Raw genomic sequence first — 27,757 nt, 5'->3', positions numbered from 1 at the left:
AAGCTCTGTGCAGTCGGCAAGAAGTGCAGGTCGTTTGAGCAAACAGAGCGAGGGTAGAAAGCGGCTCCTAGAACTTTTTGGAGCCCTCCTGGAGCACTTGACTCAAACGTCAGCTTCACGTCGGCAGATCTTCCAAAGGACGTAAGGCTCCGGCGCGTAGAAGCTTCAAATGGCGGACACGCACAGCGAGGGTGTAAGTGGCATCTCGAATCCCTTGCCCACTTCCAGTGTACGCCCCGAACAAAGCAACAAACTGACCTGCCTCATCAGCAATCCTCCTCGCACGATTCCTCGCCCACACCGACACCCACTCCGCACCGCACGCTCCGCCAGCGCAGCCCGTCGCCGTCACCTCGCCCGCGCCGTCCTAGCGCCACATCCTCGCACTCAGACGTCGACCTCGACCCGGACTCTCCCACGGCGACGTCCACGGCAGCAGCCGCGAGCGCAGCGTCTGCCGCCGCAAACGCAGAGCAGTTTTCCGCCTCCAACACGTGGGAGCCGCCCGCCCCGGCGCCGACGCCCTCCGTCACCTTCCAGGAGCCCCTGGGTCACTACGAGCGCGAGAGTCTGCCGGCGCGGGCAAAGTCGTACCCGCCCATCCTTCCCCACACCTCGTCGAATGCCAACTCGCATGCCAAGTTGACGGAGAATCCGTGGGCGGCCGGCGACGGGGGTGCGGTGATGCAGCAGGGCTCCGATGCTTCGATCGAGTCGCTGTCTGGGACGTCGGGGTCTGCTTCTGGCAGCGGCAGCAAGAAGGGACGGAGAGGCCGGCGGCCACGCGGACGGCCGCGGACGCGGTACTACTCGACGGCGAGCGGGGAGGATGCGGCAGTGGTAGAGGCAGGCGAGGAGGAGGCGTTGCTAGGTGGCGATGAAGGCGAGGAGGAGTGGGAAGAAGAGGACGATGGGCAGCCTCTGCTCATGACTAGGAGGCGGCGGAGCGTCCCCGCACCGCTCGTGGCCGTCGTGTTGGTTGTGCTGCTGCTGATTGTCGTCGCGATTGTTTTCGTTGTGGATAAGTCGGCCGCCTAGGAGACGAGTGACTCGGCAAGAAGTGGGATTGCATGCGAGGACCTGGGACGGAAAGCATTGAGATCTTTGTCATTGGAGCTACCTAGGCGAAGGGATTCGGAGAAGAGGCACCAGTGGTATTACTGAGCCAAGATCGAGATTGACGTGCGGGCACTCACTCAGCTGCTGCTTTTCTTGGTGCCGTGGTGGCCCTTTTCTCCCATCACGCCGTCCATTCGGGGGATTGAATCGGGAACCCGGGATTGAATCGGGAACCCATTAATGAAAACGTTTGTTTCTTCATTGTCTTGTCTAAATTTTGAAAAGAAGGGGCAAATGCCCAGTCCACTATATTGACACAGTTCATCCAGCCTGAGTCGTCGTCAGCGCGCATCTAACAGAAAGACGCAGCTGAAGGAGCCTAGGTTGCCGTTAGCACGCACTCCAGAGCAAAGAGATTCGACGATTTGAATCCTTGTCTCGAGTACCAACCAAATACGGAAGAGTCGACCGTATCCAAATCGACACAGCTCGTTGAGACCGGCTCGACGTAAGAGCGCATTCGAGACAAATTTCCTTCTGCAACGTAACCCGTCGTCCTGGAGGGCAGACGCACCCAAAGTCAGGAAGCGTCGACCGTATCCGAATCGACGCAGTTGGCCAAGACGGGGTCGCCCGTCAGCAAGCATTCAAGAGAAATTGGGATTCAACGACTCGATCCATTGCGTCGGACAAAGACCAGCCTATTACAATCTACCGGGAAGATTGAGAAGGGTCGACCGTAGCCAAATCAACACAGAACATGCGAGCCAAGCCTACGACGGTGTTCTTTGCACGAGAAGCCGCCCAAGATGATGTTGGGCTGCTGTACGCAACACAGTCTGAAGACTGAGCTGAACTGTGGGAGGGTCTTTTGAAATGCTGTACGCAGCAGCATCGGCACAGCGCGTCGTTTTGAGGCTGATGGTGGCGAGCATTGAGCCGTAATAGTTGCTCCGTGGACCCACGCAGAAGGTCTGGTCCTGGTCCATGGGCTGGCCAAAGATGTTGGAACAGACAGGGCCCTGAGGTGTCGTCCGAAAAGGCATTGACACGCACATCGAAAATGCACCGCAGCACAAGAGCATTTAGTTGGAAGAGATGCTGAGAAGTCTCAGGCAGAAGGCCTGGTCCTGTTTCATGGATTGGCCAAAGATGAAGCAGCAGGCAGAGCCCTGGGATGTCGCCCGTAAAGGCGTTGACACAGCACATCAAAAATTTGCCGCAGCGAGCGATCATTGAATTGAAATAGTTGCCGAGTAATTTTGCACCCTGTCACGAGAGAGAATTGGACGGCTGACTTGGTGGTGGGAGGTGCACCTGCTTCCTTCCCCATTGGAAGGTGGAGGTGGTGCCTTCTCGCTCCGGACACTTCTCTCATCCTCGACCATCACTCTCTCCCTCTTTCAAAACAAAGCTCATTTCTCATCCTCGACCCTCACTCTCCACGCGTCTCACTTTCACCCACGGCCTCTTGTTCGCAGCCCGCTGTGTCTTCTCCTCTCACCCAAAAGTCCGCGTTCCTGCTCTATATCTCTCAGCCTGCATCGTCGCAGGCCCCAGAGCTGCATGCATCCTTCTGATCAATTGTAATTGGACTGTCTTCTGTCAGGCAAATGAGATGTTGTCTGCCGATTCGCTCTCTCAGTCGTCTCCCGACTCGCTCTCTCGGTCGTCGCTCGACTCACCCTCTTACCATTCGCCAGGGACATCGGCTGAGTACAACTGCGAGGATGAGCATGAGGCAGAGCTAGGCTTTGACCCGGAGTTAATACCGGCGGGACAAGGCTCACGATCTGTAAGTATTGCAGCAGAATGGAGTCTTGGACATGCTCTACCCTATCTTTCTCTTCCTCATTCCTTCTCACTCAACATCAATCGCCCGCTCGCGATTTCTGGCTGCCTCCTAACAGGAACAACAGTTTCACGGGCCGACTGGTTTTGATAAAGCCTTTCCTCGTGTGGAGGACGTCATGCATGTGCTGCGCGAGCATTGGGAAGGCGCAACGCTCGATGAAGTCTTGGGTTACATTCCTGAAGGTGCCGAGTGGGTGCGGCGGATGCTGCCGGTGTTCAAGCAACACAAAGGAAAGGCTGTATACCTCGTATTCGGTATTTCCGCTTCACTATTCTGATTAACATGTACTCAAAATGCTAACCAAACACAGGATCCTGTCGGAAAAAGAATGAGCTGATGGATTTCGTTGCCGTGCCCGACGAGAAGAAGGCCCTCACACTCCACATCCTCTCAGCCTTCCAGCAAGTCGCTGACGCCCCGATCATCCTGATGGACTTATGTCCCGCCTGCCATGCCCGCTTCGATAAGGAGCGGCCTTACGAAAACTTCTGCGCACATGTAGACAAGGGTTCTTCTGATCGCCACAGGATTCGAAACGCTCTCAGGCTCGAGCTATGGATTGCCCAGCAGGACTTCCAGATAACGTGAGTACGCGGCTCCACCTTCCCGTGCCAAATACTGACAAAGTGTATGTAGTTTCAAAGGAATCTTCACGTTCGCGTCCCCAATGTTCCGAGAGTATCCCCTGCTCTTGTCCGCAGAGCCTCAGCTCGCGGCACTGCCGCAAGTCCGCAACCACCAACAGATCGGACCGAAGAGAACAACCGCAGAGAGATGAAAAATTTCTATGTCAAAAGGCGTGCGTACAGGGAGCATTCATGCCTCTCGGACGAACGGGATTTAGAAATGACTACGTCCCAACGTGAAGTCACAGGGAGCATTCATACCTCTCGGACAAGCGGGGTTTGGAAACGGTGAAGTATCAAGGGACTACGAAGTCGGCATGATTCTTTTGGGATGGTTCTTCCACTACTTCCCCTTCTACCTCATGCAGCGCCAGCTGTTCCTGCACTACTACTTCCTGGCGCTCTACTTCGCCATTATGGGATTGGCGCTGACTTACGACTTTGTCACCAAGGATCTGGAGTCACAGGGAGCAACCGATGGTCTATAAAATGACATAGCGTTGGTGTACAATGAGTGGACGGCAAAAAACGCAGGCCCTACGCTAATGCTGTGGGAGGGAATTGGGCTGATATACAGACACTGCTCTACAGCTGGTCCCAAGATACATGTATTCTTTCCATTCCTAGTCTCTGAATAAACTCGTAAGGAAAACGTAATGATATTTGAAATTGGGGATCACTTTCAAGTAATGATTTCGCAAATTCATGTCCGAGCACCATGGAGCATTCAGGCATCGATGCAGCGACATCAAAAAAATCTCTCGCCGGGACCAATACCATTGGAGGTAGAAATGAGAGTTTTGAAGCAGTCATACTCAGGGTTGGCAGCAACGCAACGCAATCCGTGTTTATAAATTCAGCAATCAATCAATATTGAGTTGATACTGGGTTGGCTTCGTTGGCTTCGTTGCTCAGTTGCTTCGACTACTACTACTAAAAAAAAAAAAGATGTATCATGAGCTAAATTTGGCCTGATTTCAACTTTTTAGCAAGGAAATAGATCCAAGGACTACCATTTACTCACTGTTTAGAAATTTTGGAGCATTTTGATGACTTACTCCTATCGCGTGGAAGGTTTATCACATCACATGTGGTGTAGTACCTACCAAAAAGGGTAATTTCAAGAAGGTTACAGCAACCTAGCAACGAAGGCAATTCAACGCAATTGATGCCAGATACTGCTCAAAACAACGCAACGCGATAGACAACTTAATTGCGTTGCATTGCTTTACTGCCAACACTGGTCATATTCACGTTATATCTTCGCAATCTATACCCTCCCTTTCCTGTCAACGAATGCCGAGACTTCATCGCCATTGGTGTTTCCGTGTCGCAGGAAAATGATCATGTAAGAGCCTAATCGAGTCTACAAGCAGTCAAACACACATTTCCAGGGAACGAGGGTCGAGTCGTTCCCGGAAAAGAGGGATGGGATGAGATGACTGTAGCATCTTGATCGAGATTTGCTCAATGAGGTTGCCAAACCATGGCCCATGTCTTTTCAAAAATGATCTTAGAAGTCTTCGGCAAGCACATGGCCTTGCCATTGTGTTGTGGGGGCTCGTTGCACGCAAAAATGCGCCTTGCGGACATTGGAATTCTCCTTGAAATCGGCCAACTCCTGTGACCCACACGCGATGCAATTCGAAAGACGGATGTGTTCTGCTGCAATCAAATGGACTTTTAGTGTGTTTTGTCTTCTGGGGCTTTTTGAATCAACCAATTGCTTCCGAAAATTGCCGTTGGTGAAGCAGTGAGAAATTGAAAAAGAGGTGAAATTTTGGGAGAACTCAGAACAGTCTCCCCCTGTCTGTTCACTGCATTCATAATCTCTGTTGTCCAGCTCTCTCCCATCAACAACACAAACAACCACCAATCGGGTCTGTGGTCTAGGGGTATGACACTCCCTTAGCAACATCAACACCGCTTCACAAGAGCGGTCTAGATCGAGCTAATTCTGAAATGGGAGAGGTCCCGGGTTCAATTCCCGGCGGATCCAGCTGCTTCTGCTTCATCTGAAGCATTAGATAAAGGTGGTTAGTGGTGTTGAAGAGTTTTTTTTTGTTCAGGGGGGTGCGTGCGGAGGGGGGCGTGGTGGAGACGGGCGACGCGACGCGAGACGAGACGAGGACGCGCACGGACGGACCAACGACCAAGGGACCACGAGACGAATGGATGGATAGGCCGGGGAGACGGTGCGCTTCGTTTTACGGTGCGTTGTTGCGTGGCGTGGTTGAAGTGTCGAGGAGGGCGTCATGGGCGCTGGCGTCCCTGATGCGGAACAACGCCGACCAAATTTTTCTTGCTCTTTTTTGGAACACCAAGCTCTTCAGCGACTCTCTTTCTCTGCGACGACGCGCGCATCGGGGAGAGAGAGTTGTCCAGTCGGATCGCACCGCGGCCTCTCCGCCTCTCGTCCCCTCGTCGCCGAAATGCCGCCGCTTGCTCAGACCCTGAGCGACACCTAGGCGCGACACGAGCGGAACGCAACCGCGCAGCACCTCATCGCAGACAAGTCCGAAAGCCAAGAAGATGGGATTGTCGTGTCTTGTGCTAGACGCTGGTCGGTTGGCCTTGGGTTGCACTGCTTGGGACATGACTGAGGTTGGATCGTCGCCCAGCCCACCACCGGACCATGCCTGCTTCTAGAAGGTGTCTGGAAAATTCGCGCAGATGCGCACGGGTGACTGCCGACTACTGATGGACGGGGAAGGATGAGCGTTTTGTGTCGTTGCCGGATGGATGGGGTATATGGAGGCTGGAGATTGGGGATTGGTGATGCCGCGATGCGCGTGCTGCTGCAGGGAGCGAGGGGCACGCGACGCAAGGCAGGATGGGTGAAAGTTGGGATGGTCGACGAGGAGCGAGTATCTTGGTATCGTGCCTATGCTCACTGCATGTGGTCATATCATTATCAGCACTCGAACATCAAAAGCCTTAGGCAATGGAAAATGGCCACCGTGATGGCCGTGGCAACGACGATGCAAATTGCCATTGCGATCTTGCACGCTGGAGCCGTCTCAGCGTCGTGGCGACTGACATCGAGTCGAAGGTGTCGGGCATCAACAAAGACCAAAGAACAATAATGACGTTGGCCGTTTGGCATTCGCAGCGCCGAGCGGGCGGAACGGGCGGTACGGGGAGACGGACGGACGGGCCCGGCTGTTGCGTGGCGGAGCGCTGAAATGAGATGGAGATGGCAGAAGGGAGTCCGTCCGTCCTGGACGAACGGTTGGCCCTTCATCTCGTTTTTTCCCACACGTCTCAGGAATTGGCCATGGAAGCTGGAGGGCGGGTGCTATTCTGATACCACCTTCTTTTTCTGCATCTCGTGGCGTAGCAGACGGTGGCCATGAGCGGCTGGCCACTGTGGTGGTGCTCTTTGATTATGACTTGAAGGATTCTTCATACATAAATTGAGCTTTGATAGTCCCATTTTCCACCTGCTGGATAAGTTTGCACAATTGCTTCTCATCCGCCGCGCGTATTGATTCAGCACCAATGCACAAGACCATGTGTGATGCTGGCTTGATGTTGGACAGGTCAATCTGAGTTGCCAAAAATAACAATGCAGCCCAACACTTTGATCAAGCGAGATAGCCTTGAACATCAAAAGAGAGTGAAGTACAGTACATATCCATCCTTCCACCAATTGACTGCCTTTGACTGGGACTTTCTTGCCCATCACTTGCTTTCTGACGCTTACCTGATCTGTTTGCCTGCTGTGGCATGCCGCGCATTTCGCTTGATCCAAAGATCATTTCCGGCTTAGAGGGCCTTCAAAGGAGGCAATTCGCCATCATACTGCACTTGCCATGCTACAAGTTTGGGAAGACAGAGTCAGTAAGAGACATTAGAAGCAAAAGATCGGAGACGTGGTAAAGAGAAGCAAAAGCGGCAGAGCCAGGATAGGGACTTACACAGTGGGAACGGGAAGTAGCTGCCGCCATCCTCGCGCATATAGACGTAGAATCCACCTGGCCGAGGAACCTTCTTGAGCTGTCCTGGGTCGCCCGGAGCTCGGCGCAAACCATCGAGCGCACCAACAGTACGCAACATCGCCGTCAACGCAACTTGCGACGCGTCTTTTCCGAGGCATGTGTGAGGTCCCGCACCATAGTTGATGTAGCTTTCGAGCGGCCGATCCAGGCGCACCTTTTCAGGTTCTGGGAAAATGGTTGGGTCCTTTGCCGCCTTGTCCACGAAGGATACGAAGACGTTGTCGCCTGCTTCGACGGGGATTGGGTTGGAGTCGGGCGACGAGGCGGGCCCGTCGAAGATTGTTGTGCTGCTGGTTGCGCGCCGGTAGGAGCCGAAGGTTCCATTCAGACGGATGGCTTCCATGCAATAGTGCAGAAGCAGCTTATCGGTTTCAGAAGTGTTGATTTTGGCAATGCGATTGATTTCGGGGAGGTGAGATGAGCCGGCCGGAGAGAGGTAGAAGTCGAGGATTTGTGTGAACTGCGGTTGTAGATGAGTACTGGATGCAGAAGCAGGGAAGAAAAAAGGCGACTGATAGGGCAGGAATGATATGTGTTTCAACTTACAACTTGGGCCTGGTTGGGGACCATCGCGCAGGCCGTGGGGAAAACTTGCGACCAAGCAACCTGCTCCGTACTCAAGCCCGACTCGAGCAACCGGCGGACCATATGAACACCATACTCAGTCAAGAACGACTCATTCTCACGGAACGAATCGGCGACCTTGGCGACCCAGCTGGTCATGCTAACCGACTTGACGTTGGCCTCGATGAGCTTGCCGAGTCCCTTTGCTACGGCCTTTGCGGCAATGTGCAGCGGGAATGACTTGGCCGGATCCATGTCGAAGAAGATGCAGATGAAGATGACGGCGAGCGCCATGTACATCTCGTGCTCGGTGAAGATGCCCCTTGGGTTCTCGGCCGTCTTGAGGGGAAGAGAGAAAACGTTGGACGCAAAGTGAACGTGGGCCAGATTGCCGACACTAGACTGGTGAGCAAAAAGTCGTATCCGAGTTGCTGGAACTTACTCTCTGGTGAGGTCGACGGTGTTCTTCCCCGCAATCTTGAACGACTTTTCGTGCAAGAGTTTCAGAGTGATGTGCTCGTAAAACTTCTTGACATCCTGGTGCCAATTTTCCCGGTACAAAGTCTTGGCCATGGTCTTTCTCTGGTTGGTGTTGAGTGGAGTGTCGCCAGACCTATGAGTGTTAGGGAAGACAAACACCGGGATCAAAAACATACAGCATGAAGTTGGCACCACCCTTGCCCATCAGTTCCTCCAAAGTCGCTCCCCATGTGACCTTGAAGTTTGCCTGATTCTCGAGGACAGACTTTGCTCCGAGGTAGGACGTGATGTTTACCCTAGGCTTGATCAACGTGGGGCGATCATATGAGTAGTGACTTTCGCGACCAAGGGTTTGCATAATCTTCCGGTTCTCAGAAGGTATAGTCATCTTGAATTTTGTCAGCTCCGTTGTTGCCATGTCCCATTCAGCACTTACCGGGTAGTGCGCATAGATCGAGTTTGGCTTGAAGTGATTGGGGAATGCCCTGAGGAAGAGCTTGTAAAACACACATCCTTGTTCGATGTTCAAGTCGTAAGAAGCTTCAGTGTAGCCCCAACTGTCGTCTTGTCAGTACAGACATGACTGTGATGTCGCGTCACCTACTTTGTCAGGTTCTTCGCGTGATAGTCAATAGTGTAGAACCTGTCGCCACGGACAAGGACCACAGCATCCGAGAGAATGGCCTTGGAAATGGTAAATGTCGGCGCAATTCCGACTCCGGGCACCATGGGAGTCTTTGCTTCCTCTGTAACCAGACCTGGATAGAGTTCGACAAAATCAGGATGGTTGTACAGATGGCGCAACTGATCAGCGACCTTGGGATCACTGTTGATCTCTTCGAAAGTCTCGTGAGGCTTGAGGCCAAAGAACTTGCGGAACTCGTTCAACGTGGCCAACCCCCATTTTCTTGACTGCTGCATGCCCAGGATCTCGACGGCACGGAGAGCCTTTGGCACGTTGTTTGCCCCGAAAGCACCTATCAATTAGCGTAGGCCACACATTTCTTGGGCTGCCCTTACCTGCAGTATCTTCGATGCTGTCGGCAAGAATTTCTACTAAAGCGTCGTCACTAAACTTGCCATCAGATCCACGCTCAAGATTTGCAAAATCTCGCTTCATGGGATCTTCAGGCAAGGTCTTGTCCCACAGAGCCAGACCAGACATGAGCTCTGCCATCGAGACTTCAGCAGAAGGCTTTTTGAACAGGCGCTGGTATTCTTTCTCCGTCCACTCCTCGTCGCGTTTGCTTGTCGCCGAGTGCCAGCGGTACACCAAGTTGAATTCTGCAGAAACCTGGTTCCCGACACCGCGCGGGGTGCCATCAGTTCCAAAGACTTTGGCCATGTCGACGCGGGGATCCAGTGTCCATGTTGTGTTACTCCGGTTGAGGTTGACAATGGTTCTCAAGTAATCGCCTGCACAGGCATTAGTGTTTGAACAAGACTATTTCGAGAGAGGCCCACCCAAAGTAATGTTCATGTACAGTCCACACGTGATCAGCCTGCCAGTCTGGAAGAGGTCGTTGTCGTATTTCTTCCAAGCATCTGACACCATGTCCGGAGGCAAGGCATTTAGATTCGGCTTGGAGAATTTTCCACCTTCATTGATGGCAGCAAGCTGTTCGACGACGTAGTTGTGGAAGCGGTTGAACATGATCAAAAGGACACCACATCCCGGAGGGAATCCGAGCAGACGCTCCTCGGCAAAGCAATCAGGCTTGAGCTTGCCGTCTTTGAAGGTGCGAATCTTGTCTTGGTCTTTTTGGTTGTCGCCATAGAGGGGTGAAAGGTCGAGGTACGAGGAAGTTTTGGAGATGGAAAAGTCCTTGTGGTCAGTTTGGAAGAGATCGTGAATGATCAAAGACGCCCAGTAGAAGAGAATACTGGAAACCTTGTTGGGGTGCTCCCGGAATTCTTCTCGCGCAAAGACTGCATCGAAGACGGTACCTGGGTCCGGAAGTGCTCCCTGTTGAATGGTCTTGGGCTGCACGCTACGAGCATACGGAGTATTCGCTACGTCTATTAGCATTGGCCAGTTTTCTGAATTGTTCCATTGCCTTACCTGCTCCTAGATGAGGGTACATGATGTTCTATATCAGTCAGCTAACGTTCCCAAGGGCAAATTCTGCTTGCAGCATACGTTGAAGGAGCCGTCAGCCTGGCGATACTTGAAGCGATCTCCCATATATCTGATCCAAGTCAGCTTCAAACTTCGCAATTGAAATGAAAACCATACGAAAGTGGAGGGTGCTGCAGGCAGTCCCATAGCTCGTCGACAAAAGCATTTGTGAGATCTGTGCGAACACTCGAGTTTCCGGGAAGCGCAGAGACAAGCTGGACACTAAGTTAGTTGATTACATTGCATCAAGAATGAAACTCACCTGGATAACTCGCTCCATGAGATAGGTCTTGTCGTCCAAGAGCTCCTTCTTTGCTTTGTTTTGCAAGACATCCCTCAAAGTCATGTAATCCTTGATTCCGAGGGATTTGAGGTTGTCCATGATTCCCGCCGAGGAGTCTTTCTTGACGTAGGAACCATCGCCAGTCTGATTTGGCAAAGGTCGACGGGACGCATGGAGGACAGTAGCAAATTGGGTGAACAAGCTATTGGCATCCTCATCGCTTGAGCTCGCGTCAGAATGCGAATTCTTGCGAGAGGTGTGCTCTTCTGGACTGGTTGGATGGGCGCTATCTTTTCTTGAATAGCCATTCGCTGTCCCATTCTCTTTCTTCTTGTCTCGTTTGAAGTTGGTCGAAATTCGGCGCAGCATTTTGGTAGATTGCCAGATCGTTACTGCAAGGAACAGTGATAAAAGGGCAACAGAGGTTGTGGAAAGAGTCATGGGGAATGTACGTCAGTTTATTGCGCAAAGGACAGGCAAGGGTCAAGATAGCCAGCAGATTGCTGCAGAGTTATCAAAATTGCAGGCCGAGCGCAAGCAAACCAGCCCTTGAAAAGTTGGGCGATCCGCGGGGTGTTGGTCCCAAGTACTACACTCGCCACGGGACGGATACACCGACACCTCATACCTCCACGCAAAGGAAATCAAGGCATGCGGTCATGCCGAGAAGCCATAAAGCACTTGTGAAGCCACTCTGGGTAGAGATCTCCACTGACGCAAGCTGTGATGTAAAGCGGTACAGCTGGTAGGCGTACTTTTTCACCGGATCTAGCGCCCATCGACGCCTCCACAATGTTCAAGAGACCATTGGACCGGCTCTTACAGAAGTGCTTGACCAAGAGTGGCTTCATGTTGCTGGCCTTGGGCGATCTCGCGGCAGGCTCCCGTCGGATTATGATGCATCACCTGAGGCATTCGGTTTTACAAAAAGGAATATTGCGTGGAAGGCTGCACAGCGCCAATTCATTGCAGCAGGTGCTGTAAGCGATTCCGATGGTACCGAAAGATGGGTCCGTCGCTGATATTGGAGATACTAGAGCAATTGTGATGGCAGGTGGCCCAAGAAAAACAAGTAGTCGTCACATTAGGGTACTTTGATGGTGTGGGTTGTTGAAAGTGGCGAGCTGAAGACGACCACCAGATATGCTCATCTTTGTTTTAGAACGCCTCGTCAGTAGCCTCGCACGTATACGAGCCGAATTAGAGGTGCTGTGCGACGGGACGCAAAGTGAGGAGCTGGCAGAGTGGCCATGTCCCAGGGAGCCACGAGCGGCGGGCGAGCTGCCGCTGAGGAAGAGGTGATGCCCAACGCAAGCGATCGGATTGGCTCCCGGAAGATCTTCTCAAGGGGACAGACGGCTGTGCGACGATGGAAAATTGATTGGACGAATGAGGTGGAGTGGTTTGGTGACGAGGGATGCCGCTGGACGCAGTGGTAGGCGGGAGGCGCTCGGACCACAGCTCCTGTACAACGACCACCTCACCTTTTTTCCGTCGACCACAGCTCGCACAGCACAACACTCTGACGCCTGCCGTCTCTCTGCACGCTGCCGTTGTCCATCCTCGGCCCACGAAAATGTTCCATGCGTCTAAATGCCACTGAGAGGACCGGTGAAGCCGAATCTCCCATCTGGGCCAAACAATGTGCCGATCCAAAGCCAATGGGACCTTTGGGAATGTTGTGGTCGCCTCCGGCCCCCATCCCCGCCCCTTCGCGTCCCATGGCATAGGTTTCACCTGCTTTGGTCGATGGCTCCATTGTTCGTGGCTTCATTGTTCAATGCACCAGAATCGCCGATCATGTGCTTGCGCCGCAGCTGCTGCCGCCTCCAAACGACATCTTAAATCCAGACATGGTTGAGGCTCATCCTGACTCCCTGACCAAGTTTGCTCCATCATGTCTCCTGAAAACGCACCTTTTACTCTCGGACGAAGTACAAGGGGCGCCAGCCCGAGGGGTGATGTGCAATATCAACCTGCACAGCTGGCCCTGCAGAAGCGCGGCCAGAGAAAATTCGTCTTGTGCTTTGATGGAACTGGCAATAAATTTTCCGGAACGAACTCAGACTCCAACATTTTGAAGATTTACCGGATGCTCGATAGAGGTGATGGCAGCCAATTCCACTACTATCAGCCAGGCATTGGGACGTATGTCACGACTGGCTCATACAGCCATACCTCCCACTATGCAAGATTCAAGTCCTGGTATCTCAAGGCGAAAGACTCGGCGATTGGCACGTCTTTTGCTGAGCACGTCATGGGTGGCTATAAGGTGAGTGTCCCAAAAACTCATGTTCGAGCCTCTACTCACCTTGTCTAGTTTCTGATGCGCTACTACCTCCCTGGCGATGAAATCTACTTTTTTGGATTCTCACGAGGCGCGTACACTGCCCGCTTCCTTGCCGAGATGCTCGATCACATTGGGCTGCTCACCGCTGGCAACGAGGAAATGTGTCGTTTTGCATGGAAGACGTTCCAAAAGTGGCAGACTCGTCAAGAGCGCACTGAAGAAGAGAGGGACGAAAAGAGGTACCTGCGCGATTTCATGTGCGCTTTTCGCGAGACTTTCAGCCGCCCAGTCCGCCGAATCCGATTCCTGGGCCTGTTTGATACCGTCAACAGCGTACCTACCTTTGAGAATGCGTGGATGCAGCGCAGCAAGTTCCCATACACAGCACGCAGTACGGCCAGGGTGATTCGGCATGCCGTTGCGATTGACGAGAGACGAGCCAAGTTCCGGCAGGACCTGATCTCAGAAGTCAAGACGACGAAAAAGCGGCACCACCACCATCGATGGACCTCCGGTAGACACCCCAACGTCGTCGAAGAAGACGAGGATCATCTTGCTGCCCGCAACAAGCCAGAGCTTAGTCCAGCCCAAAGTCCGGAACGGCATAATGCTTTCAATCGCAAGCTCAACGTCCCGAGGGCTTACAGAGATAGCTCAGAGACGTCTGGTTTGCGATCCCTGAGTCCGGGCATGTCACCAAGCGGGGCTTATAGGGGCCGTTCGCGTGCCATCAGCGAACTCTCGCAGCAGTCGTCTGCGCCTGACCGTCACGATACGGGGTACGATTCTGACCAAGACCCACAAGACATTCAGGAGGTCTGGTTCTCCGGATGTCATGCCGTAAGCATCCTCCCCGTCAACCCTTCGAGCTTCTCGGCTAATCTGCGCAAAATAGGACATTGGCGGCGGATGGCCCTTGGACAAGGACGAAGACACCGCACTCAGCCACATCCCACTTGTTTGGATGGTTCGCGAGGCACAGCGCGCCGGACTCCAATTCGACGAGAAGAAGCTGCGGGCGCTCAACTGTTGCCCAGAAGATGAACCATCAGAGTACGTGCGGCGCGACACAGTCATCTCTCCGCAAATATCGCCGCCACCAACTTCAATGCCGTCGCCAACAACGTCGCCGCAGCCAGTTCCTGGTATCAACGTCATCCAGCCATCCCCCGGGCTGAATGAGGAAGCTCCTGCTCTGGCAGCGGCTCCTCCAAACCACAAGCACAATGGCCACAAGCATGACAAGGATGAAGACGACAAGGACAAGGATAAGGAAGAACATAAAACTCACCGCTTTCCCACCAAAAAGGACTTCCACGGCTCCCTGCACTCCGCCGCCACACGCGGCAAACTTCACGACGTCCTCTGCTTCAACAACGGCGTCCCACACTTCAGCGTCATGTGCTGGAACTTCATGGAGTGGATCCCGTTCCGGCGGATGGACCTTTGCGAAGATGGCAGCTGGAAGAGCATCGCCTGGCCGCTTCCCAAGGGCGAGGTGCGCGACGTGCCCATGGACGTGCTGGTGCACCACTCGGTCATCAAGCGCATGCAGCACGATTCCAACTACAGGCCGGGGAACCTGATTATTGGGGGAGGTGGGAGAGGTGTTAGGAAAGCTCCGCCGGAGTATGGCATGGGACAGTGGAAGATTGTCGCCGAGGAGGGCGATCCAGTTGGCGAGACGCACGCGAGAGTCTGAGGTGCTGCTGAGGGGAAAGTGTAATGCTTGGATGCCACCCGATTACCATAACTTTCCCGTTTCAAGCAGCTCTCCGGGCACATATAACTTGGCAAAGCTGGGCATCAGAAAAATCATTTGTGGTGAATTCTTGGAGCTGAGGTAATGGTTGCTCGGATCAACGAGATGGAGATGAGGAGGGCCGATGGAGCAGCTGAAATTCCACACCAAGAAGCCAAGAAGAAAGACTGCAAAGAAACGCTGAGATGCAAGCTTATTTCTAACCTCAAATGGTCTGCGTTCCCGAATATATGTGGGGCCTCCAGTTGCTTTGTGGAATGATGCTTACTCGTTGCTCGCTGCGAGAGACACCTTGATGGCCTCGGGACCTTAGATCCGCCGGAGGGCGCGTTCAACTACTGACAAGACTGTTCGTTCACTATGAGTACACATTGGATTGACCTGTGATGCATCACAAGCTTGACTATAAATACCAGCATGTCTCTCTTGGGTAGATATCAAAAGCAGTCAATCGAGCAGCCTCGAGTGCCTCAGCATTCAAAATGATGGTCAAGTCAACTGCCACCGCTCTCCTGCTCCTCTGCGGTGCCATTGCCTCTCCCATTATCCCCCCGCGAGCACCGAGGTTGATTCTGCCCCCAAGCCAGACGACTCCGCCTCCATCTACGACTGGGCCGAGGGTTGGACCAAGGACTACACCATCCACCCGTCCTGCAACTCGACCCTCCGGCGCCAACTCCGCGAAGGCCTGGACGAGGCAGTCGCGCTGGCCGAACACGCCAGAGACCACCTCTTAAAGTTCGGCGCCGAGTCCGACTTTGTCCAGAAGTACTTTGGCAACGGCTCTACCGCGCCCCCCGTTGGCTGGTACGACCGCATCGTCAATGCCGACAAGACGGGCGTCGTCTTCCGCTGCGACGACCCCGATCGCAACTGCGCCACCCAAGACCGTACGCCCAACCGCAACACCACGCACTCCCATCTGATCCACTCTACTGACGCGGAGCCCCCTCGCAGAATGGGCCGGCCACTGGCGCGGCGCAAACGCGACCCTCGAAACCGTCATCTGCCCGCTCTCGTTCGCGATCCGGCGGCCGCTTTCCTCCGTCTGCAACCTGGGCTACACGGTCGCCGGGTCCAAGGTCGAAACCTTTTGGGCGACTGACCTGATGCACCGCCTCCTCCACGTCCCGCGCGTCAGCGAGGGCGTTGTCGAGCACTACGCTGAGGACTATGCCGGGGTCCTGGAGCTCGCCCAGGAGGATCCGACAAAGAGCCCCGTCAACAGCGATACCCTTCAGTATTTTGCCATTGATGTCTACGCTTACGACGTTGCTGCCCCTGGCGTTGGTTGTACAGGCGGCGAGGTCGAGGGGGAGGAGCATTCCCTCGAGACCAGCACTGACAATGCTACTGCAGCTAATGGAGGTGCAAAGGTAAGTGCGGGTCCGGACGTGAAGAATGCTGCAGTTGAATAGGACTGACCCTTTGATCTTGCTTCAGGAGTGCCACACCCATGACGATGGGGACGTCCACTGTGATTAGTGGCTACGACCAGGACGATAATGTGTGACGTCTGAACGGAGACATAGACTTGCGTTGACTTGAGGTCCAAGTAAAATCAGGGCTCGCTTTAGTTTCTAGTATCTGTCTGGAATAGGTTCAGCAGCAATTCATGACCAATTGATTCGGCATTACCCATAGTTTGAGGAAAAGGCGGCGTGTCGAGACAAGCGATGCTGGACTCTGACACCTTTTGAACATTTGCTTGATATAAACTTTGGGTTGTGCAAATACCCTTTGCTTTCATGACGGGTAAGATGATAGGCTCATATCACGTCACTGGAAAGCAGGATTCAGCTCGACTGTTCAAAAGTCCACGTGCTCCCCGAGTAAGGCAGGCCGAAAGGATTCGGGGACTTGCCTCGTCTAACAACTTCAGAAACTTCCGATGGGCCCTTGGAATGATGTTATGACGCAACGGGCTTGGTATATCAGCTTAGGTGGAGGATTTGTGGTTGGCTTCATGAAGTCCCAGTTTTGAGATCGAATGATGGTCCGCATCACAAAGTGTCAAGGGATTTCCATCATGTCTTCAAAGCTCGGGACGATGAAAGATTGTCATAGCAGTCTTCATGATTCTCTATCCTTCAACCAAGCTCCGAGTGATTATGCGACCCTCCTTCCACGGCGTTTGCCGCCCGTGCCTTAGTCCTTCTTCAAGTCCTTGTAAACCTCCTGGATGCCGTCTCTCGTGATGATCATCATCTGCAGTCCGTCACCGACCTCGATATGCCTCTCCACCGCACTCGAGAAGGCATCCTGCACCAGCTCCTCGACATCCTGTCTCGGCAGCGGCTCCCGCGGCCTCTCCGTCAATGCGTGTCCCACACCACTGCCCGGAACATATTGGTTTTTGTAGTTGACCTGGTTGTCGAGGAAGGGCATGATAAGGCTGGCAGCCGCACCCGCCGCGCGGCACTGCTCACGCTCGTAGCTGCCGACGGGGTCGTAGCTGTACAGGGCGCCGCGGCCCTCCTCGTCCAAGCCGCCCAGGATCGCGTGCACGTAGTAGGGGAAGAAGCGCTTGTTGTAGAGAATGTGCGAGAGGCGCTGGGCGCATGCGGCCACGCTCATCGGCTTGCCGTGCTGGTACTTGTACATCTTGACGATCGTGTCGAGGCGCTCCTTGAGGGCGGCGCCATCCGCGGCGAAGCCTACTACCGCAAGCACCATGCGGGCACCTTCGTTGTTGGAGCCGTCGCCTCCGATCTTGAACAGCTTGGGCGAGTAGCGCGTGTTGATGTTGTAGCCGGACGTGCTGCGGGTGTCGCCAGCGAGGATCGAGAAGTCTTTGCCGGAAATGCCCAGGGTGGAACCGCCGTTGTCGGTGTAGCTACGAGATGTTAGCAAATGCAAATGAAGCTGGGAATGTTTTGAGCCATACGGGTAGAATCCGTGTTGCCTCTCGCCTGATGCCTCTGTTGCGGTCATGGGCGTCTGTCTGAAGGAATAGCCTGGGGCGCCATTTGGCGGAGCACCGGTGTAGATTGACGCCATGTCGAGATGGAGGAAGGAATCAAAGGCAAGTGGAAGAAAAAGACGTATGATGGGAAGGAGATGGGCGATTCGGCGAAGAAGAGGTTGATGTTGTAGGTGGGTTGGAGCTTGGAAGCTCACGCAGCTGTGAGCTGCCTGCCCGGCGCCAAGACCACCAACCCCGGATCGATGTCACCGCGACGGCGCGTTCCTACTCCAAACACAGCACACATACAATGCTCGGACTGGTCGACTACGGAAGCAGTGAAGACGAGGGCGCAGAGGCCCCTCAGAATCCGCAGGTAAGAGCTCACTGAGTATGATTTAAAGCAATTGGGCGGATGGCTACTAATTATGGACGTCTTAGACGGCCAAACCACCACCGGCGGATCCCCCAGGGCAGGCGAAAGACTGTAAGATGGTTCACTCAAAGCATTCGAGCGATTCTAAGACCATTCTAGCAAATGGAGCGGTGGGAGAACGGACAGAGCAAATATCGCAACAACCAAACCCACCATCCACCGAGACTGCGCCTGGACCTTCACTTCCTCCTCCACAAGCCATACGAGACGATGCTCCAGCACCAGGACCTGCGGCACCACCGACTGAGGGACTCGGAGAGTCGAACGGTTCAGAGTCGGCGCCACAATCACCATACTCTGCTGCGCGCGCCGCAGTGCGAAGCTTGACCATGCCCAAAGTACCCAATTTCGACATTCCGCCTTCGCCGCCGGGATCGCCTCCCCCCAAAACTACCGCGCAATTCGCGCACTTCCTGGAGATCAAAAAGAAGGGTCACCATTTCAACGACAGACTAGAAAATACGTCTGCTCTGCGGAACCCAAGCTTGCTGCAGAGGCTGCGGACATTTGCGGGAATCGACGGCGAGTACCAGTATGCTACGACGCTACCGGAAGATGTGGCGCTGCCGACCAAATTCCCAAGATGGGCTTATGCGGAGGAGTTGGCAAAGTCGCAGCAGGAGATTGGTCGCAAGCGGGAGGAGGAGCAAAGAAAAAGTCAAAAGGTGGAATTCGTCCCAGAGGGCACGTCGGGGTTGGGCTTGGGCAGTGGGAAGGGCACCAGCATGGCGGAGAGAGTCAGAGCGGGCCTGAGCAGGGAGAGTTCCGGATCGCCTGCTACATCGGACAACGGCAAGCGGAGGGACGATGATAAGAGGGATCAAGGTGATGACCGGCGTAAGAGGAGCAGGTTCGACAGATGAGTGCTCTTCCGCAGGTGGTGGTTGGGTTGGTGCGGGATAGGCGGGGATTATCTCCACGATGTTGCCCTTCAGAACAAACCAGAGAAACTTCTCGCGAGCTGAAGTGGGCAAAGATCAGGTAGAATGATTTTGGAAGTACCCATCAATTAAAATAGAGGGCAATAGTACTCAAGTTCGCATTTGAACTCAATGATTATGTAATGACATTCTGCAATCTGATTGGCTCACGCCAGGCAGCCAGAATGCGCGTCCGGGTCGATAGCTCCAGAGCTGTACCCAGCACCGACAACCAACCTTCATCTCTCCATCTACCACCACATCCTCTCCGCGCTTTCTCTCTTCGACCCGACACCTCTCCTCCCACCCACCCGCTTCAGCCTCTATCAAAATGAACCACCTCCCGCAGGCTTGGGGCCGCGTAAGACGTCACCACAACAGCCTCTCCGGTCCGCGAGCTATAGCTAACAGTCCCATCACAGCCCAGAGATGACATCTACGGCGCCTACGACCACTCCTTTCTGCAACAGCATGGCCCCACACAACACACACAACAACCGATCGTGACGGGAACAAGCGTGGTGGCGGTCAAGTTCAAGGATGGCATTGTCATGGCGGCCGACAACCTAGGTATGTGGAGTGAAGCCTACAACGCGAATACACGATATGATAGCCCTCGATTCGGCCCTCCTGCATTCAATATCCTCCTGGGACCCTGAGTCTAAATCTGACGGCCCACACAGCATCGTACGGCTCGCTCGCCCGCTTCACCGACGTCAAACGACTGCGACAGTTCGGGCCCCACGCCGTGCTCGGCTTCGGCGGCGACGTCAGCGACATGCAGTATCTCGACCGGCTCCTCACGTCCTTGTCGATCCGCGAGGCGTATAGCACGTCGTCCGGGTCGGCCGACGACGACGACAGCAGCAGCACCGACCCAACCGCGACCCTCAACGCCAAGAACCTGCACACGTACGTGTCCAAGGTGCTGTACAAGCGCCGCAGCGACTTCAACCCGCTCTGGAACGTGGTGCTGATTGGCGGCTTCGACCACGCCGGCGCGCCCTTCCTCGCCTCCGCCGACCTGCTCGGCACCACCTTCAGCGCGCCCGCGCTGGCCACGGGCTTCGGCGCCCATCTGGCCACGCCCGTCCTGCGGCGCGCCGTCCCCGACGAGGCGGCTGCCGCGCAGCTCAGCCGCGAGGACGCCGTCAACCTCGTCAAGGAGTGCATGAAGGTGCTGTTCTACCGCGACGCCCGCAGCTTGGACAAGTACTCGATTGCCGTTGTGCAAAAGGACAAGGAGATGGAGCTCAAGCAGTCGGAGCAGCTGGAGAAGCAGAGCTGGGCGTTTGCGGACAGGATCCGCGGATACGGAACGCAGGTGAATTAGATGGGTCGAGGCTGGACAGAGCAGGATGCAAGGTTGAGGCCGAATGAGACCAGCAGCAAGGCATGGCCAACCGGCTTGGACAAATGGACTCGATGAGCTGGAATGAGCGGGGAAGTCGCGATAGAAAATGAAAGCATGAATCTTCCATCAAAACCATCGACTCCATCCCGATCCGTCAGTGTAATATCATCTCTTGGCAGCACAGTGGGTGACGAATGAAGTTCAACTTGAGCTCAGCTTCAAGTCGTCGCATACTTGGAAGTAAGCGCTTTGAATGCTCGCTGTGACTACCCATTGAGAGGGAAATTTCTCTCTACCTATTTTCAAAGCATCAAGCGCTTGACTAGTACTCCATGTCTCTACGCGTTTTTAACTTGGTGATAAGAGATCCCCCGGATTAGCAATTTCTTTCGTCACCTACTATGGCCCTACCTTATCCGCCAGTAGTGTAATATCATCTCTTATTAGCAGCTACAAGTGACCTTCAACGAGAAATGCTCAGAAAAAGCCATCAGCAGCCATGTCTCGGGTATCAAGTCCTTGGCACCGACTTCAAATCCCAGCATCCCCAAAGTCTAATATTAAGCTTAAGTTTAATTCTTCGACTCCTCGTCACAGCCGTCTGTGTCTTCAACTGGTAGAGGTTCCTTCTCGGAGATAATTACTTGCCATTCACCAGCGCCAGCCACCATTGCTTTTTCAGCTCTACTACGATCCAAGTCAAAACGGAAACTTCTATGGTATCTTCGCGCAACAACCAAGCCCCGGGGGTGGTGTCATGACTCCAGCAAATGCATTCGATACACCCGCCAATGCGACGACGCCATGCGATGCAAACTGCTTTGCGCTCCGAGTGTGTGGTATCAGGTGCAAAAGAGGAAAGAAGGGGGGAAAGAAGAAAGATCAAAAGGAGAAGAGATAAAGGGGGAACGGAAAGGAGACATGTGAGGGTAGGGTGTCGTGTCGTCGTCAGTCTCGGCCCCACGCCTGTCCTCTGACTATGTGTGCAAGCGAGGAGAGCGGGGGATGGAGGTAGAGGAGGTGAGGAAAACAAAAAAAAAAAAAAAAAAAAAAAAGGACAATGCTGCGCTGCCCATGCGACCACGCCATGCAATGCAATGCATCCTTGCTGTACAGCTAGGGAGCCTCCGTCTCTCCGCCGCCTTCATCCTCTTGATGGAACGTAGACCCGCGAGCTGCAAAAGTCGCAAGTCTGGCGATTCTCGCACTCGTCCTAAAAGTGGCCGGGCGCGGCCGAGCTGTGCGGGTAGCCGTTGGCCATGGCCATCTGGCGCGGGGGGTAGAGGTCGTCGCGGGAGGAGCCCTCCTCGGCCATCTCGACGGCCGTCTCGCGGCTCTGGTGGTGCTTGGAGCGGACGGCGGGGATGAAGTCGACAAAGAAGGACCACACGTAAAAGGTATAGACGAGGGAGATTATCCACTCGAGGATAGCGGCCTTGTTATAGCTCTCCTTTTGGTTGAAGACGCCGAACGCGATGGCCAGGGCCAGCTCGATGATGATGAAGGCAATCTTGATCCAGAACGAGGCGCGTAGGACGTTGTGGCGGTGGTGCACTCCGAGACGTTGGTATTCGATGCAGATGGCAATTGCAGACACAATATATCCAGCACTGGTGTGCCGTGTTAGTGGGAAAATGGCAAAAGGGGAAAAAGTGGAGCTTACATGAAAAGCCCCAGGAAGGCGTCGTGGAGTTTTGGGTGCCTCTTGGTATCGAAAATGGAAAGGAGGATGAGACCTGCTGCACCAGCGATGGCAGCGATGATGCAGACGATGGAGCAGCTCTTCTGGAACCACGATGTGTTGGGGTGCAGGCGTCCCTTGTGTCGCAACCAGCGCTCGAAGATGAAGACGAGGTCAAAGGATACGACCGTAATCGCGCTCATGGCAATGAACATGGGTTTCAATTCTTCGGCTCCAATGTTGGAGATGTATCTGTTTCCATTAGGAGGTCGTCCAGCCACATCAGGAAGGAAGAGACTTACGCTATGTGTTGGTTTGCTGACATAGACACGTAGTGAGGCTCGCCATCGCACACCCATTTCAAAAGCATGCCCAGGAGCATTGTGAGCCATACCAAGCCCGAGAAGAGAGGCACGATCCAATACGATATTCCCCACATGTTGGCGGGCTGTCAGGGACGCGGGGGAAGGAGATGGAGAAATCTGGGTCGTGGAATCTCACGCCGATGAGAGTCGCGTGCGTCGATGCCTCGGATGCAAGGCACAAAGAGCAAATCACGGCAAGTGAAATGATGAGCGCGGGCGAGGCTGGAAGGATTTAAGGGCGGCACGAAAACTTTTGGGGAAGCAGAGGAATAAAAAATGGGTGAGAATGAAAGATTACGCATGTACTTGGGCGGTGCCGTTGGTGGTCATTCCCACAACCGAAGAAGAATCGACGGCGCCTGACGTCACCAGAGCCGCGCCAGGGAAACCTGCCCTGGCGGCGTGCCTGCAGACGCACATCCGGGCGGCATAGATCCGGCTCCGTCAGCCGTCTTTGTTGTCCGCGTGCTGCACTGCCTAGAAAATGGATCAGAAAGACATGCTGCATTTCTCTCCGGCATAGCCCTTGTCCAGTTACACAGTTCAGATCTTTCTATTGGGGGCGTAGGTACCGTGGCTGGCGCATCTGCCGACGCGGCCGACGATGACGCTTCATCCGTGGCGGCCATGTTTTCGGGGCGAATTCCACCAGCCACCAAGTCGGCGAGACAATGTCGAAAGACTTGCTGATCTTCTGATACTTGGTGCAACAATCGTGGCACATGCAACAGCGGAGTGACGAATTGGGAAATTGGGCTTGAGACAGTTGGACAAATTCAATGAGATATTGACAAGGGTAAAAGAGTAGAGACAGGGAGCATTCAATTGCGTGCTGCAAAGGACTTGGTCTTCGACGGCCTTTTGATGGAGCGACCTCCGCAGTTGATGTTCAGCAACTTGGCGATGAAGAGACCGGAAGTGAACGACAAGCAGATCGCTCCGACAGCGCCAGGCACAGCATCTTGGCCTTGTGTGTTTGAAAAATGGTAATGTCCCTTTGCGATGGCGGAGGTAACGGTGGTAAGCGGACAAAAAAGAGAAAGAGCAGCGCTGCCCGTTGTTGTCGCGGCAGACGGCGATCCCGCCCTCGCGACCGCCTTCGCACCCGTCGGCGCCGGATCAACATTGTTCCAAGCCTTCGCCAAGGCCCACACACATTCGGGAGTGGCCAGCCTGCTCGACTTTTGCTCTGACCGCGACCCATACCCCGACAACACGCGGCCATACTAACCATCAGCAAAATGGTTAAGGAAGTCAAGCAGAAGTCCGGCCTCGCCCGCGGCATCAACGCCGGCCACGTACGTCTCCGCCGTCTCCTCTCGAAATCGAACGAAGCGCTGTCTCCAAGGCCTGGGACTCTGTGCTAATCAATTTTGCAATCCTACAGAAGGTCACCCCGCGTCAGCCTGCCACCAAGATCTCGAGGACCAAGGGCCACCTCAGCAAGCGCACCGCTTTCGTCAGGGAGATTGTCAAGGAGGTTTCCGGGTACGTGGATTTCGAATCGAGTTGAGAGAGGGCTGGGCACGAAATGGACGACGAGACGACGAAGACGACGACAAACGCACAACCAAGAGAGAGCCGCGGGCTGACCAACTTGCTCACAGTCTTGCTCCCTACGAGCGCCGCGTCATCGAACTCCTCCGCAACAGCAAGGACAAGCGCGCGAGGAAGCTGGCTAAGAAGAGGGTACGTCTGGACATGCTACCACCACCACCACCCACCGTCGATGCGAGCACGCCGCTCCGCAACCTCCCACCCTACGCTCGATCGAACAACAATACTAACGGTGCTACTACAGCTCGGAACCTTCGGCCGTGCCAAGAGAAAGGTCGACGAGATGACCAAGGTCATCGCCGAGGCCAGGAGGGCCGGCCACTAAGCGGGAGGCACCAAAAGCGCAACAACATTCCGGACTTGTTCTTTTTCCTCTTTGCTGCTACCTCTACCACGCGTGGTGAATGGATCGTCGCCGCTGCTGGCGGGAATCAATGGAGACATGAGACGGGGCCGAGCTGGAAACTACTCGAGAGGTGTTGTTGCTGGTCCGAGAGTTTTGCGGTAGTCTCGATTACACGAATATCCATGAAAAAAGCGGCACTCCGCCTCAGATACCTCCAAATTGGGGTGGCTCCCTGTTGCGTTTTTGGATTGTGAAATTTTGGGTGCTACTAACGACTCACGACACAGCTGACAGCTGGACTAGACTAATATCGCCGCACTCCGATGACATTCGAAACTCGACGCGCTTTGAACGACGCACACCACAATCCGGAAACAAGCAACCCTTATCGGTCCATCACTCGAAACACGACGTCTGCCAAAAATATCGAATCCGCTCAACCAGGTCAATCGTTGACAGCCGCACCGTGCAGATTGCGTCCGATTTTCTTGGCGGTTGCCAGCCTTCAACCAACCGCCGTCCCTCCGCTACAAGGCCTGGCCAGCATCAGTACAACAAGCACGCCAGGTGCCATGTAATGCATACATTGGTGCTCCCACGATTCCCAACATCGACGACATCAACTCGAGCGTCTGCCCGCTTCTGGTTTGACAACCGTGTCCACCAAGCGTCGGCCTCTTCACACTCAAACCAAAGCCTTCTACGAGCCGTCGTCTCTGCTTTTGCGTGGCAGCCCTGTCCGGATATCCCTCTCACACCGTCCCTCTGTCGTCGCGTCGAGGCTGCTGCACTCAGTCCTCTGCTACCCATCTGTCTGATGTGTTCAGCTCGTCACTCACAGCATCCCCTACATCATCATCATCTCTCATAGCATATGTCCGCCTTCGTTGCTAATGCATTATGTCAGTCAGCACCCGCTACATGTTTGACTTTTGTGGTCATGAGGTTCAAATACAGACATTCCAGTCACTGCCAGATTCTCAATGACCTGAAAAGATGTGGGAGAAGCCAAACACAAGCCCCAGCACCCATGTACCGTACCTCTACACTCCTGCTTTCGGGTTCGTTACGCGTCCACAGCCAACTACATGCCTGCATGTCTTCAGGCACTACCATCACCCTCTGCGGCAGAACCATTGCCAGAAAGCGTTTTTGAGATAGGCACGCCCACTCGTCTTATTTAATAGAGATGATCACATAACAAACGACACGACGGATCGATGTCTCCGCGCGTGCTTGATGTTCGGCCTTAAACGTGTTCATAGGAAGACAGTACTGACGATGCCATCAAGCCGACATTTACTCATGATTTTTCTACCCGCTTGCTTCCGTCATTGCACGCTCCTACGCTTCTAACCATTCGGCAGCCTGTGCCTCAGCATGTTGCTGCTTCCTCGCTCCCTCGCTCCCCAGTCGCTATACCAGCAAGTACTATCTTCCCACCTCCCTCACTTCTTCTTCCCGAACAATCCCTTGCCCAGAATACCCCTCAGCTTGCTCTCCTTCTCCTCTGCCGATTTGGGCGCCTTTTTGGCCTTTGCCGAGTCCTCCTCCGCAGCCCCCGACGCACCGGCACCCGACGACGACGCAAGTGTCTGTCCCCTCGCCGCCTCCACAGCCGGGTCCTTGACCTTCATCGCAACGCCTCTGCTGGCCCACTTGTCCGCCAGCACGGGACCGCGCCTCGCCGCGACGCTGGCGCCCTCGTCCCACGCCATGGTCATGAGCACGCGGCCCTCGAGCCAGAGGTCGCGGACGAGGCCGGCGGCGGCGTCGTCGGGGAGCGTGACGAGCCGAGCGTTTTGCGGGCTGTTGTAGCGGATGACGAAGCGGGCGCTCTCGTCTGCGAGCAGACCGCGCACCCACGCGTACAGGTCCTGTCCCGTCTCGTCGCGGCCGAAGCGGCTTTCGAGCTGGTGGCCGTCCGGCAGCCGCACGCGCACCGTGATGCCCGCAATGGCGGCGCGGTGGGCGGCCGCGGCTTCGGCCTTTGCGGCCAGCTCTGCGTCCGACGCCAGGCGCTGGTTGCGCGTCGCGCTGGCGAGGGCTGCCTGGTGCGATTTGGCGTGCTCGATTGTGGGGACGTAGTCGGATTCGTCGTAGGTGGCGGAGAGGGCGGCGGTGGGGTTCGAGGATGACGGAGGGAAGAAGATTGTCATGGGGCGAGTCGATGGGTCGGTGATTTGCGGTTTCGAGGGTTCGTAGTCGTCGGCACGGGGCGAGTCTGTGGCTGTTGTGGATGAGGGTGGCGCGGCGTCGTTGGAGGGTGTGGGTTCGGTTGCTTGAGGCGGAGCAGAAGCTGGGGCAGACGACGTCGGCGTGGGCGTGTCCACGTCCATGGTGGAGCTTGGTTCCGCTGGTTGAGGCTCATCAGCGGCCTTTGCCTCCTCTGGTGCCGGTCCTCCAGACTTCTCAGCCTGCGTCTCGCCCTGCTGCGTCGACTCTTCCGGCTCGATGCTCTTGAAGTACTCTGTAATCTCGGCCATGGCCTTCTCAAGCGGCTCGCCACTGTCCTTGAACTGCAGCCGCAGCAGAGCGCTGCCGCCATTGAGTCCCACCTGTCCCAGCGTCTTTTGAAGATCCAGAAATGTGCTCAGTTCCCGTCCCATGATGTTTATGGCTGGTATTTCGTAATGAAGTCGCCCGGCGCTGGAGCTACCCGCGTTTTTAACTGCTCTACCACGCTGTGTGAGGTTGATCTTTTGTTCCGCCGGCGCTATCGTCTCGAAGACGCGCAAGACCTGCCATAGTGACGTGTTGCTGGGAAACTTGTGAGTGAGGCGCTGGCCAGGCTGCTCCAATTGAAGGGCGACGTTGACGACGGCGGGCGAGCGAGAGCCTTGAACGAGGTCGAGCTTGGCACCCTGGGGGAGGTTGGCCAGACGGATGGTACGCGAGAGGTCGACGGGCTTATTGTTGTACTTGAGGGTGTAGTTGTCGGCGCGGATGCCAAACTTGGCGCAGGCCTCTTGCAGGACGTCGCTGAGGGCCTTTGCCGGAGTGGTCCTGATGGTTGCCCTTCGAGCTGACGAGTCGACGACTACGACGTGAGACGCCATCCTACGCGCAAGACACAGAGGGAGCTGACGCCAATAACGGAGTAGTGGATTAGGTTGAGCAGCCTGGAGCTCGAACAGTCGGCCGAGTGGCGGCG

General features: G+C 54.8%; 13 protein-coding genes and 1 non-coding gene across 14 annotated transcripts; 9 read left to right on the top strand and 5 right to left on the bottom strand.

Annotated features, from left to right (window-relative positions):
• Positions 1-169: 169 nt before the first annotated feature.
• Positions 170-1,038, top strand: BKA78DRAFT_357440 (uncharacterized protein; the record flags this gene model as incomplete). Its single annotated transcript, XM_066892218.1, has 2 exons — positions 170-193; positions 271-1,038. The coding sequence occupies 2 exons, from the start codon at positions 170-172 to the stop codon at positions 1,036-1,038; spliced, it is 792 nt and encodes a 263-aa protein (XP_066738485.1).
• A 339-nt stretch (positions 1,039-1,377) lies between these two features.
• BKA78DRAFT_327689 (uncharacterized protein) lies at positions 1,378-2,231 on the bottom strand. The gene has a single exon (XM_066889541.1). The coding sequence runs from the start codon at positions 2,142-2,144 to the stop codon at positions 1,833-1,835; it is 312 nt and encodes a 103-aa protein (XP_066738484.1). The 5' UTR covers positions 2,145-2,231; the 3' UTR covers positions 1,378-1,832.
• Positions 2,232-3,775: 1,544 nt separating this feature from the next.
• On the top strand, positions 3,776-4,077 carry BKA78DRAFT_58662 (uncharacterized protein). The gene has a single exon (XM_066893421.1). It carries the CDS (start codon positions 3,858-3,860, stop codon positions 4,026-4,028), a length of 171 nt encoding a protein of 56 aa, XP_066738483.1. The 5' UTR covers positions 3,776-3,857; the 3' UTR covers positions 4,029-4,077.
• A 1,341-nt stretch (positions 4,078-5,418) lies between these two features.
• On the top strand, positions 5,419-5,539 carry BKA78DRAFT_t183. Its single transcript has one exon. It is a non-coding gene; the product is annotated as a tRNA-Ala (tRNA).
• A 462-nt stretch (positions 5,540-6,001) lies between these two features.
• Positions 6,002-6,675, top strand: BKA78DRAFT_327684 (uncharacterized protein). Its single transcript, XM_066889540.1, has one exon. The coding sequence runs from the start codon at positions 6,255-6,257 to the stop codon at positions 6,624-6,626; it is 372 nt and encodes a 123-aa protein (XP_066738482.1). The 5' UTR covers positions 6,002-6,254; the 3' UTR covers positions 6,627-6,675.
• A 227-nt stretch (positions 6,676-6,902) lies between these two features.
• Positions 6,903-11,387, bottom strand: BKA78DRAFT_383846 (fatty acid oxygenase). The gene is made up of 13 exons (XM_066893079.1): positions 10,967-11,387; positions 10,822-10,919; positions 10,726-10,774; positions 10,648-10,675; positions 10,050-10,598; positions 9,606-10,001; positions 9,190-9,562; positions 9,022-9,142; positions 8,762-8,973; positions 8,548-8,718; positions 8,088-8,502; positions 7,461-8,001; positions 6,903-7,358 (listed from the first exon to the last, which is right to left on the bottom strand). Exons 1-13 carry the CDS (start codon positions 11,354-11,356, stop codon positions 7,309-7,311), a joined length of 3,393 nt encoding a protein of 1,130 aa, XP_066738481.1. The 5' UTR covers positions 11,357-11,387; the 3' UTR covers positions 6,903-7,308.
• A 1,873-nt stretch (positions 11,388-13,260) lies between these two features.
• On the top strand, positions 13,261-15,279 carry BKA78DRAFT_327677 (uncharacterized protein). The gene is made up of 2 exons (XM_066889539.1): positions 13,261-14,117; positions 14,173-15,279. The coding sequence occupies exons 1-2, from the start codon at positions 13,314-13,316 to the stop codon at positions 14,977-14,979; spliced, it is 1,611 nt and encodes a 536-aa protein (XP_066738480.1). The 5' UTR covers positions 13,261-13,313; the 3' UTR covers positions 14,980-15,279.
• Positions 15,280-15,521: 242 nt separating this feature from the next.
• BKA78DRAFT_334111 (putative peptidase family-domain-containing protein) lies at positions 15,522-16,524 on the top strand (the record flags this gene model as incomplete). Its single annotated transcript, XM_066890169.1, has 4 exons — positions 15,522-15,564; positions 15,627-15,929; positions 15,997-16,433; positions 16,483-16,524. The coding sequence occupies 4 exons, from the start codon at positions 15,522-15,524 to the stop codon at positions 16,522-16,524; spliced, it is 825 nt and encodes a 274-aa protein (XP_066738479.1).
• Positions 16,525-17,187: 663 nt separating this feature from the next.
• BKA78DRAFT_259598 (proteasome subunit beta type-1 precursor) lies at positions 17,188-18,039 on the bottom strand (the record flags this gene model as incomplete). The annotated part of the gene is made up of 2 exons (XM_066885386.1): positions 17,188-17,875; positions 17,927-18,039. The coding sequence occupies 2 exons, from the start codon at positions 18,037-18,039 to the stop codon at positions 17,188-17,190; spliced, it is 801 nt and encodes a 266-aa protein (XP_066738478.1).
• A 207-nt stretch (positions 18,040-18,246) lies between these two features.
• On the top strand, positions 18,247-19,498 carry BKA78DRAFT_327666 (HCNGP-like protein-domain-containing protein). The gene is made up of 3 exons (XM_066889538.1): positions 18,247-18,320; positions 18,386-18,431; positions 18,480-19,498. Exons 1-3 carry the CDS (start codon positions 18,255-18,257, stop codon positions 19,241-19,243), a joined length of 876 nt encoding a protein of 291 aa, XP_066738477.1. The 5' UTR covers positions 18,247-18,254; the 3' UTR covers positions 19,244-19,498.
• A 133-nt stretch (positions 19,499-19,631) lies between these two features.
• BKA78DRAFT_300279 (20S proteasome subunit beta 7) lies at positions 19,632-20,633 on the top strand (the record flags this gene model as incomplete). The annotated part of the gene is made up of 3 exons (XM_066887169.1): positions 19,632-19,661; positions 19,723-19,870; positions 19,984-20,633. The coding sequence occupies 3 exons, from the start codon at positions 19,632-19,634 to the stop codon at positions 20,631-20,633; spliced, it is 828 nt and encodes a 275-aa protein (XP_066738476.1).
• Positions 20,634-21,710: 1,077 nt separating this feature from the next.
• Positions 21,711-23,012, bottom strand: BKA78DRAFT_327660 (Frag1/DRAM/Sfk1 family-domain-containing protein). Its single transcript, XM_066889537.1, has 3 exons — positions 22,638-23,012; positions 22,318-22,587; positions 21,711-22,264 (listed from the first exon to the last, which is right to left on the bottom strand). Exons 1-3 carry the CDS (start codon positions 22,772-22,774, stop codon positions 21,868-21,870), a joined length of 804 nt encoding a protein of 267 aa, XP_066738475.1. The 5' UTR covers positions 22,775-23,012; the 3' UTR covers positions 21,711-21,867.
• Positions 23,013-23,893: 881 nt separating this feature from the next.
• On the top strand, positions 23,894-24,833 carry BKA78DRAFT_327658 (60S ribosomal protein eL36). Its single transcript, XM_066889536.1, has 4 exons — positions 23,894-23,998; positions 24,088-24,188; positions 24,308-24,389; positions 24,502-24,833. Exons 1-4 carry the CDS (start codon positions 23,942-23,944, stop codon positions 24,580-24,582), a joined length of 321 nt encoding a protein of 106 aa, XP_066738474.1. The 5' UTR covers positions 23,894-23,941; the 3' UTR covers positions 24,583-24,833.
• Positions 24,834-26,051: 1,218 nt separating this feature from the next.
• BKA78DRAFT_334106 (GLUT4 regulating protein TUG-domain-containing protein) lies at positions 26,052-27,662 on the bottom strand (the record flags this gene model as incomplete). The annotated part of the gene is made up of 1 exon (XM_066890168.1): positions 26,052-27,662. One exon carries the CDS (start codon positions 27,660-27,662, stop codon positions 26,052-26,054), a length of 1,611 nt encoding a protein of 536 aa, XP_066738473.1.
• Between the last annotated feature and the right edge of the window lie 95 nt (positions 27,663-27,757).

This window comes from Phyllosticta capitalensis, assembly GCF_038381095.1.
Source record: "Phyllosticta capitalensis strain CBS 128856 chromosome Unknown BKA78scaffold_13, whole genome shotgun sequence".
Lineage (NCBI taxonomy): Eukaryota > Fungi > Ascomycota > Dothideomycetes > Botryosphaeriales > Phyllostictaceae > Phyllosticta > Phyllosticta capitalensis.
This window is presented reverse-complemented; position numbering and strand designations above follow the sequence as displayed.

Coding starts and splice junctions, on each gene's coding strand:
- BKA78DRAFT_327660 (XM_066889537.1), bottom strand. CDS start 22,774: ATGTGGGGAATATCGTATTGGATCGTGCCTCTCTTCTCGGGCTTGGTA. Junction 22,588..22,637: donor TCAGCAAACCAACACATAGC/GTAAGTCTCTTC, acceptor TAATGGAAACAG/ATACATCTCCAACATTGGAG. Junction 22,265..22,317: donor GCCTTCCTGGGGCTTTTCAT/GTAAGCTCCACT, acceptor ACGGCACACCAG/TGCTGGATATATTGTGTCTG.
- BKA78DRAFT_327666 (XM_066889538.1), top strand. CDS start 18,255: ATGCTCGGACTGGTCGACTACGGAAGCAGTGAAGACGAGGGCGCAGAG. Junction 18,321..18,385: donor AGGCCCCTCAGAATCCGCAG/GTAAGAGCTCAC, acceptor TGGACGTCTTAG/ACGGCCAAACCACCACCGGC. Junction 18,432..18,479: donor CCCAGGGCAGGCGAAAGACT/GTAAGATGGTTC, acceptor AGACCATTCTAG/CAAATGGAGCGGTGGGAGAA.
- BKA78DRAFT_327677 (XM_066889539.1), top strand. CDS start 13,314: ATGCGCTACTACCTCCCTGGCGATGAAATCTACTTTTTTGGATTCTCA. Junction 14,118..14,172: donor GGTTCTCCGGATGTCATGCC/GTAAGCATCCTC, acceptor TGCGCAAAATAG/GACATTGGCGGCGGATGGCC.
- BKA78DRAFT_327684 (XM_066889540.1), top strand. CDS start 6,255: ATGAGCGTTTTGTGTCGTTGCCGGATGGATGGGGTATATGGAGGCTGG.
- BKA78DRAFT_58662 (XM_066893421.1), top strand. CDS start 3,858: ATGATTCTTTTGGGATGGTTCTTCCACTACTTCCCCTTCTACCTCATG.
- BKA78DRAFT_327658 (XM_066889536.1), top strand. CDS start 23,942: ATGGTTAAGGAAGTCAAGCAGAAGTCCGGCCTCGCCCGCGGCATCAAC. Junction 23,999..24,087: donor GCGGCATCAACGCCGGCCAC/GTACGTCTCCGC, acceptor GCAATCCTACAG/AAGGTCACCCCGCGTCAGCC. Junction 24,390..24,501: donor GGAAGCTGGCTAAGAAGAGG/GTACGTCTGGAC, acceptor GTGCTACTACAG/CTCGGAACCTTCGGCCGTGC.
- BKA78DRAFT_383846 (XM_066893079.1), bottom strand. CDS start 11,356: ATGCTGCGCCGAATTTCGACCAACTTCAAACGAGACAAGAAGAAAGAG. Junction 10,775..10,821: donor CTGCAGCACCCTCCACTTTC/GTATGGTTTTCA, acceptor GACTTGGATCAG/ATATATGGGAGATCGCTTCA. Junction 9,563..9,605: donor CAGCATCGAAGATACTGCAG/GTAAGGGCAGCC, acceptor GCTAATTGATAG/GTGCTTTCGGGGCAAACAAC.
- BKA78DRAFT_327689 (XM_066889541.1), bottom strand. CDS start 2,144: ATGCTCTTGTGCTGCGGTGCATTTTCGATGTGCGTGTCAATGCCTTTT.